This window comes from Siphateles boraxobius, unplaced genomic scaffold (genome assembly GCF_051911475.1).
Source record: "Siphateles boraxobius isolate OS27281-9 unplaced genomic scaffold, OSU_SipBor_1 158, whole genome shotgun sequence".
In the NCBI taxonomy this organism is placed as follows: Eukaryota; Metazoa; Chordata; class Actinopteri; order Cypriniformes; family Leuciscidae; genus Siphateles; species Siphateles boraxobius.
The window spans coordinates 680001-690000 of record NW_027508764.1 but is presented as its reverse complement, the minus strand read 5'-3'; the positions used below and the strand labels follow the sequence as shown (position 1 = coordinate 690000).

Genomic DNA, 10000 nt, shown 5'->3' with positions numbered 1-10000 from the left:
GGGTGTGCCTCAGGGCTCTATATTAGGGCCCTTGTTGTTTTCTCTTTATATTAATGATTTTCCGTCTGTGTGTATTAATGCTAAAATGATAATGTATGCTGATGACACAGTGGTGTATATTCATGGCAAAACTGTTATGGATGTTGCTCGAAAGTTAACTGAGGAAATGAAAAATATCTCCATTTGGCTAAAAAAATCTCACTTAACTTTGAATGTTGACAAAACAGTTTCTATGTTTTTCACAAACCGCCGCAAGTCCTCGCTATGTAAAACTGAACCAAAAATTATTATTGAGGGTCAGGAAATTTCAAGGGTTGACCAAATTAAATATTTAGGAGTCATTCTTGACCCAAATTTAAATTTTAAAAAACATATTAAAAAGATAACCAACACGTTGAAAATGAACATAGCACATTTTAGATATATTAGGAACTCTTTGACCATAGATGCATCTAATTTATATCTGAATGCGATGATAATTCCGCACTTTCGATACTGCATGACGAGTTGGTCACAAGCATGTAAAACAGCACTAAGGTCCCTGGAATCATTGTACAAAAGATCTCTTAAGATTCATGACAAGAAATCTAGGTTGTTTCATCATTGTCATATTCTTAAAAAACATAGTATTTTAAGTTTTGAAAATACAGTCATATATTCAAATATCTGTCTTTTGTTTAAGATAATAAATGGTACTGCAGGCCCTCCGTTAAAAAGGTTTATTTCACTGAGCTCAGAAATTGCAACTAGAGTCACTCGATCCACTGTCCGGGGCGAGTGTAGTATTCCTCAGTGTAAAACAGCATTCGGCAGCTCAGCTTTCTCATGTGTGGCCATCAGACAATGGAATCAGTTGCCAACGGAGCTGACCACATGTGTACATTTTAGCACTTTTTCAGACCGGGCCAAAAAATGGCTTCTTTTAAAACAAACATGCTTGCATAATGTATTGTAATTGACGTGTATGTGAGAGGGTATTTGTAAATGAATGTTGAAGAATGAATGAAGGGTGTGACTCTTTTTCTTCTTCTTTTATTGTGTTTTTTTGTGCTGTTTTTGAGAGGAATGATTTTATTAATATGTGTATCTGTTGACATCAGCCTGCCCAGGGACTACAGGTGAAAATTAGCACAAGTGCTATAACCTGGTAAAATGCATCTCTCCTCTTAAGGTTAATGTATATTTTGCATTGTCCCTGTTTAAAAATAAATAAAGGAAAAAAAAAAAAGAAAAAAAAAAATATTTGCATGTATATACTGTATATATTTATATATAATTTATATTATATATAAATATAAATATTTTATATATAAATAACATTTTTTTTAGGATTACTCTTTTCACAGCCCTAAATAAATAATAATAATAAAAAATTACATAAATTAAATAAATGAATAAAATATTTTATCTGCTCAGGCAGGGAAATCACCGAAACCAGGTACGGATACAGTGTATCCGCACGAGTGTAACGTGTGTGTGTTACTCACGTCCCGCCACCCGTGAGCCGTCCAGCGGTGTGTGTGACAGCCGGTGAGGAAGCAGGAGCGGATCGACACGGGACGCACGCGCTCGTCACACAGGTCATCCCTGACCTGACCTCTGACCTTTAACCTGCAGAAGACCTCGCGGGACTGAACGCCAGCGCCGCAGCTCACCGAACACTGCACACACACACACACACACACACGAGCACATGATTACGGGACGGGTGTTGTGTGTGTTACGTGTTCTTCCTCTGATTTCTGAGAGGTCGTGATTGCTTCCAGACCGGGGGGAATGACGGGGTTAAACTGGTGTAGAGATGACCGACCCATGTGACCTAACACCTCAGCCAATCAGAGCACTGGGTGGATTTACTACATCTGGGGTGCGTTTCCCAAAAGCGTCGTTGGCCAACTATGACCGTAATTTCCATTGAACTCTATTGGCAACGACAGAACTTGCGGCCATAGTTGGCTTTGGGAAACGCTGTCCTGGACTATTCTCTGATTAATCAGATTAGAGTACTCACATATTGTTTACTGGGGAAAAAATTGTTTATAAAATATAAAAATAAAACATATTTACTGGCAAAATATGTGTTTTTAAAAGGAGAAATACGGAAGAGAATTAGGACCATGCAATAATGCAATAAAAATAAAACCATCTCGAGATTAAAGTCATTATAATGCGAGATTAAACTCGTTAAATTTCCAGAAAAAAAAGTCAAAATACAATGTTGAGAATAAACTCATTACATTTCAAAAATGTGTTTCGAGAAAAAAAATGTGAGAAATTTTTTTGGAATAAATTGCATTGGATCAGTGTTCACTGCGTACTGATAGAGGACATGACAGAGTTATGGACTATTTATGATCTCTTGATATGATATACAGCACTATTGCAGCGCACATGATCATCAATAATCAACCAGATACACATGCACTCGCTCCTCGCTCGAGTGTCGATGCATGACTGAAACGCAGATGTTAGATTATGAATGTAGCCTATATAAAATATCTCAAATTGATCTCAAAATGTAACAAATTTATTCTCGAAATTGTCGAGTTTATTGTCAACATTTTACTTACACTTTTTTCTCTAAATTTAACAAGTTTTCATTCTCAAAAACACAACGACTTCATTCTCAACATTGTATTTAGACTTTAAACTTTGCGAGTTTAATCTCGCATTATAATGACTTAAATTTGTATTATTATTGCTTGGCCCTGATCCTCTTCCGTAGGAAAAATCCTTAGCTTTTGTATAAAAATATATTTTATGGGAGTACTATGTGTTCATTTACAAATTCCCGCCCCCTTAAAAAAAAACATTTTATAAAATAAAATTTATTGCATTTTTTTTCTGACAGACAGGAAGTGAGGTCACGCACCGCTCTCCACTGATTGGCTCTCCAGCCGGGGCAGGGTCCCGCCCTGCAGGCCTTCTGTGTTCTGGGCCGGTTCTGATGAGCGCAGGCCTCGTCCTCCATCTGGGTCTGATTCTGGTCCACACACACGATCTGTCGCTCTTTCATTCCCTTCCCACAGGACACCGAACACTAGAGGGAGAGAGAGAGAGACCGAGAGAGAGAGGGAGAGAGAGAGAGAGAGGGAGAGAGAGAGAGAGAGAGAGAGGGAGAGAGAGAGAGAGAGAGAGAGAGAGAGAGAGAGAGGGAGAGAGAGAGGGAGAGAGAGAGAGAGAGAGAGAGAGGGGGGGGGGGAGACCAAGAGAGAGAGGGAGAGAGAGAGAGAGAGAGAGAGAGAGAGAGAGAGAGAGAGGGAGAGAGAGAGAGAGAGAGACCAAGGGAGAGAGGGAGAGAGAGAGAGAGAGAGAGAGAGAGAGAGAGAGAGAGAGAGAGAGAGAGAGAGAGAGAGAGGGAGAGAGAGAGAGAGAGAGACCAAGGGAGAGAGGGAGAGAGAGAGAGAGAGAGAGAGAGAGAGAGAGAGAGAGAGAGAGAGAGAGAGAGAGAGAGAGAGAGAGAGAGACCAAGGGAGAGAGGGAGAGAGAGAGAGAGAGAGAGAGAGAGAGAGAGAGAGAGAGAGTGAGCATCACATCAACACTCCAACAACAGTGTGCAACAATTCATACTTCATTCATGTCTTTTTTCCGAGGGATGGAAACCACAAGCGTGTTCTGCAAGCGATGGGCTTAAATTCAGACCAGAGAAACCATCAACAATCATCTGGAACCAATAACACAGAACATTCTGGAGGAACAGAGGAGAGACGTCCACATCCGGACACGAGGCACTGCAAGATTCTCGAGGGGACCGTTACATCCGTAAAACAACATAGATTTAAACAAAATTATATTAAATTAAATTAAAAAAATAATGTTAGGTAAAATAAAATAAATATAATTTAAGTAAAAAAAAAAATAAGAGCTTATTATTGGCACTTGTGTAAGAGTACTGTGTTTATTCACTAATAATAAAATAAAATACAAAAAAAGATATATACTATAAGATAAAATGTCAAATAAAATAAATGCAAAATAAAAAACAATGAGGCATTACGACTTATTGACAATTTTGGTATAAAAGTATCTTTTGTAGAAGTTCTGTGGTCATTATTTTATTTAAAATAAAAAAGATTTAAAATTAAGCATTATATATAGATATAAAAAAAATTGAAAATAATATTAAAAAAAATCCAGGATGCAATTAAGGGACCGCAAAAAAAAAAAAAAAAAAAAAAAAATGTAAAAAAAAAAATTAAAAAAAAAATTTATAAATAAAAAAAATTGTACAAAAATTTGTATAAAGCCTCTTTTTGGAGTCCTTAAATAATTTATATTAATATATATTAAATAAATATATAAAATGTACAATAATAATATTATAATATAATACACTTTTATTTATGTAATAACAGTGTGAAGCGGGGCGGGGCCGAGGGCCGTGGGAACGGAGCGAGGCCGGATGCTGATGAGTCCTCACCGGACTCTGATCCCACGGAGGAACTCAGGAAGGAGAGAAGCAGGAGCATCGACACGCAAGGACGACAGAGGACCAGGACTACACATTATTTTATTAGGAGGACTGATATTTTTTTACTTTTAATTTTGATATTTAATATGAGCTGGATCTTCTTCAGTTCCGGTTTGGACTTCAACAAAAGATCCCAGTATCAGTTTCCACGTCATGGAGAATAAAAGAAACAGGTTTGAGCAGCACTAAAGAACATCCAGACACACACACACACACACACACACACACACACACACACACACACACACACACACACACACACACACACACACACACACACACACATCATAAACAAGGTCATTACAAAGGTATTTTAAACACAGGGCTGCAGTCTGCCAGCAGCACAACACATCAAAGAACACACAGATAAGTAAGCGACCATCAGACACACACACACACACACACACACACACACACACACACACACACACACACACACACACACACACACACACACACACACAGTAATGGGCTTGGATAAACCACTCCTCAAAACTACTAAAGGAAAAGAGGAGGAGAAACGGGGAAGAGGAGAGACGGCTGTGAACAGTTAGTAGTGATTCAGCTTTACTAGGACACACAACTGAGGGACGATCCTCATCTTCATCTTCATCTGAGGACGGAAGAGAAGAGGAACAGGAGAAGAGGAGAAGAGAGGAGGAACAGGAGAAGAGGAGAAGAGAGGAGGAACAGGAGAAGAGGAAAAGAGAGGAGAAGAGAAGAGAAGAGAGGAGGAACTGAGGTAAAGATGAAGATGTTTACTCTAGAAACGCTGCATGAAACACACACTGATCTGCTACACTCACTTCTAACGCATGAATGTGTGTTTATATCATCTGACTTTAATGAGCCTTAACTGAGTTTATTTCTGAGACTGATAATGCAAGGAAACATGAGTGAATCTCGAAACATGTTCTGCTCATAATTCAGCATAAAGTTTATTTTAAATTTTTATAAACACACACACACACACACACACACACACACATATATATATATATATATACACACAAAAATATCCTAATTTATCCCACTTTAAATGAAGATTATTTTTCAAATAATTATATAGATTTTTTTAGAATAAAGATTTGTAGCCTTCAAAAATTATATATATATATATATATATAACATGTATATTTATATGTTTTTATTTGTTCAGACAGGAAACAAAAATGTGCTTGTCAGGCGTATCAGACTGAAATTTGTCAGACTGTTTATTGCTAGAACACCAAAAAATGCATGAAGTCCATAACCAGATCCATGTGTGTTTAAATCAGATTTGTGGAAATGCATTTCGTATGAATCCGTTAGAAGTGAGTGTTTTCTGCCGATGTAACATCAGGTGTTTCCCCTCAGAGAAACTCAGTTTCCTCAGTTACTGATTATACACTATTGTGAAAAATAAAATTTCTCAAAAGTTCAAAAAATGTACAAATTTTAAATACATATATATTCTATATATGAAATATAGATATATGAAATTCTCAATTATTAAATCAAATATTAAACTATAATTATTTTTATAAAAATGTTACCACGTTGAATTATAAACATTTTTAAATTATATAAAATACAAAGTTTATTTACATGTGCTATACAAGCATAGATTAATTATTTATTTTAATTTAAATTGTATAAATTATAACATTTTAATTAAATATATTAATATATATACAATCAATATACATAAAATATAAATTAAATGTTTAAAATATATATTATATACATTTTACATATTAATTTTATATACAGTATGATATCAAGATTTTGTTTAATTTTTTACTTAAATTGTATTCAATTAATATATATTTCATTTAATTAAAAAATAATTAATATGAATATAAAATTATTATACATTAAATATAAATTAAATATTTAAATGTTTTATATAAAAAAATAGAATAATCTAATTTATTGATTTTAAATGTAATTAAATTAATACTTGAATAACTGATCCTCTTTCATACAGACAACGAGTGATCAGAAACTAAATCAGCAGAAACGGCATCATGTCATTATTAAACTGACTCGTGTAAGATACTAACATACGCAGATACTGACGACACCGACTGAACAAATGCAGAATAACAGAAACAAATCAGATTAATAAACAGATCAGATTCATAAACAGATTAGATTCATAAACAGATCAGATTCATAAACAGATCAGATTCATAAACAGATTAGATTCATAAACAGATCAGATTCATGAACAGATCAGATTCATGAACAGATCAGATTCATAAACAGATCAGATTCATAAACAGATTAGATTCATAAACAGATCAGATTCATGAACAGATCAGATTCATAAACAGATCAGATTCATGAACAGATCAGATTCATAAACAGATCAGATTCATAAACAGATCAGATTCATGAACAGATCAGATTCATAAACAGATCAGATTCATGAACAGATCAGATTCATAAACAGATCAGATTCATAAACAGATCAGATTCATGAACAGATCAGATTCATAAACAGATCAGATTCATAAACAGATCAGATTCATAGACAGATCAGATTCATGAACAGATCAGATTCATGAACAGATCAGATTCATGAACAGATCAGATTCATAAACAGATCAGATTCATAAACAGATCAGATTCAAAAACAGATCAGATTCATAGACAGATCAGATTCATAGACAGATCAGATTCATAAACAGATCAGATTCATAAACAGATCAGATTCATGAACAGATCAGATTCATAAACAGATCAGATTCATGAACAGATCAGATTCATGAACAGATCAGATTCATGAACAGATCAGATTCATAAACAGATCAGATTCATGAACAGATCAGATTCATGAACAGATCAGATTCATGAACAGATCAGATTCCTGAACAGATCAGATTCATGAACAGATCAGATTCCTGAACAGATCAGATTCCTGAACAGATCAGATTCATGAACAGATCAGATTCATGAACAGATCAGATTCATGAACAGATCAGATTCATGAACAGATCAGATTCATGAACAAATCAGATTCATAAACAGATCAGATTCATAAACAGATCAGATTCATAAAAAGATCAGATTCAAAAACAGATCAGATTCATAGACAGATCAGATTCACAGACAGATCAGATTCACAAACAGATCAGATTCATAAACAGATCAGATTCATGAACAGATCAGATTCATAAACAGATCAGATTCATGAACAGATCAGATTCATGAACAGATCAGATTCATAGACAGATCAGATTCATGAACAGATCAGATTCATGAACAGATCAGATTCATGAACAGATCAGATTCATAAACAGATCAGATTCATGAACAGATCAGATTCCTGAACAGATCAGATTCATGAACAGATCAGATTCATAAACAGATCAGATTCATGAACAGATCAGATTCATGAACAGATCAGATTCATGAACAGATCAGATTCATAAACAGATCAGATTTATAAACAGATCAGATTCATGAACAGATCAGATTCATAAACAGAGCTGATTCTTAAACAGATCAGATTCCTGAACAGATCAGATTCCTGAACAGATCAGATTCATAAACAGATCAGATAAGCACGTGACTTGTGAGATAACTGAGTCTCAGTGTTTTCAAGACTGGTTTAGATCTGAAGTGCTGACGTCACCGTGAGGTCAACAAAAAAGTTCACAAAGTGTCAAGAGCTCACTATGATTATAAATGGATATTAAAGAGCATATTTAAGCACATTGCACAGCACATGAAGATCAAGACTCTGCATATGAAAACCACATGAGAGGATCAGACTGTTCAAAGATCTCAGTAAACGTGAAGCCGTCGTTCACGAAAGCCTGGCAGAACCTCAAACATCAGCAGAATCAGCATCACACACACACACACACACACACACACACACACACACACACACACACACACACACACTGATCATCATAAACATACGCTGTGTGTCTGAGAGGTGAACGTGAGACGACAGCTGGTGAGATCTGCACTTCAATAAATCACCAAACGCACAAACACGAGGAGAATGAACTGAGATCAAACTGTGTAAACTCGAGCTCACAGAAACTTACACGCCTGTAAACATGTCGAAAATATCATTATAGAAATCATCCAACGCCTTTTGGAAAAGAATAATGTCACAAAAGTTCATGGAGAATTTTTTGAGGGAAACCTTTCAGTGTCACTGTTACATCAAATCCAACTTATTAAAGTAACATAATCCTTAAAATTATACAATCAGTGATTTAAATATTAAATAAAAATCATTAATTAAATATTGAACTATCTAAAATATTATTTAAAAATGGTATATTATTTAAAAATTAAATAATATACATATAATTTTGTTTTTATATTTTATTGTAAATATTATATTATAAATATATAAATACTATAATATATAGAATTTAAAATAATAATAATTAATAATTTATATAATTATATGTGTGTGTGTGTGTGTGTGTGTGTGTGTGTGTGTGTGTGTGTGTGTGTGTGTGTGTGTGTGTGTGTGTGTGTGTGTGCGTGTGTCTTTAAAGCTCAGATGAAGCTGCTCTTATATCTTATTGGTGTATGTGTCATTTGGGAGCCTGTTGAAGTCAAACACCCGTGACTTTAGCATTTGATGAACTCATTTCTCCATCAGCAGGGCTTCATGTGTGTGTGTGTGTGTGTGTGTGTGTGTGTTTACTCCTTCAGGCATGAAGTGCTGCGTTTGTTCAACCATATTTGGCCCTGGAGTGAATCTGTGTATCTTGAGCTCATCACATATTTAGAGTCCAGTCCGGAATAGTTTATGCTTCAAGGATGCGTCTACGAGTCCTGAGTGAATCTTCCTCATATTCTGCAGCCATTACATGAAATACAATATATCCAGACACATGGACAAAGCTGCCAACTCTCACGCATTCACCGTGAGACTCACGCAATTGACCCTCTCCACACGCTCTCACGCCACACATTTTTTTTTGTTTTCAAAAATCACTGACTCAGATCAATCTTGACTCTGATGAATCCTGACACTGATGAATCCTGACACTGATGAATCATGACTCAGATGAATCACTGACTCAGATGATGAATCACTGACTCAGATGAATCACTGACTCGGATGAATCACTGACTCAGATGAGTCATGACTCAGATGAATCATGACTCTGATGAATCACTGACTCAGATGAATCATGACTCAGATGAATCATGACTCAGATGAATCATGACTCAGATGAGTGTGAACGATTGATCCGGAAAGATTTTCTTTTCCATCTGGAGTCCAGACGAGAGCAGGACTGGACCGGGACTAAACCACATGAATTTTCAGTTCTAGACTGGTTTGCAGTAAACTACATGTTTTCAACTGGTGGGTCGAATATATTGTTCAAATATATCACATTCTAGTGTAAAATCTGGGTTCTTTAACCCTCCGGTGCTCTCAGAATTTGAGGTTGATATCTCAGTAAATGACGTTTCAGTGAGCTGTTGTTCGGCTGCAGTACCGAACGCTTCCACTAGAGGAAACTCGTCTCACATTAATTTCTAATGTGTCATTTCTGACCG

At 35.6% G+C, this 10000-nt stretch overlaps 1 protein-coding gene and 1 long non-coding RNA gene across 3 annotated transcripts in view; one reads left to right on the top strand and one right to left on the bottom strand.

The window, feature by feature from the left end:
• The window catches only part of LOC143738880 (A disintegrin and metalloproteinase with thrombospondin motifs 20), a 133143-nt gene that overhangs the window by 28359 nt on the left and 94784 nt on the right, over positions 1-10000 (bottom strand). For both annotated transcript variants that reach the window (XM_077230953.1, XM_077230952.1), the window contains exons 29-30: positions 2873-3040; positions 1488-1661 (exon numbers count right to left, since the gene is read on the bottom strand). In XM_077230953.1, coding sequence (XP_077087068.1) covers positions 1488-1661; positions 2873-3040 — 342 coding nt within the window. The remainder of the gene's footprint in view (positions 1-1487; positions 1662-2872; positions 3041-10000) is intronic.
• LOC143738890 (uncharacterized) overlaps positions 4815-10000 on the top strand; it is a 5609-nt gene continuing 423 nt past the window's right edge. Inside the window, exons 1-2 of the long non-coding RNA XR_013204063.1 lie at positions 4815-5213; positions 9143-9803. This is a non-coding gene — a long non-coding RNA (uncharacterized LOC143738890). The remainder of the gene's footprint in view (positions 5214-9142; positions 9804-10000) is intronic.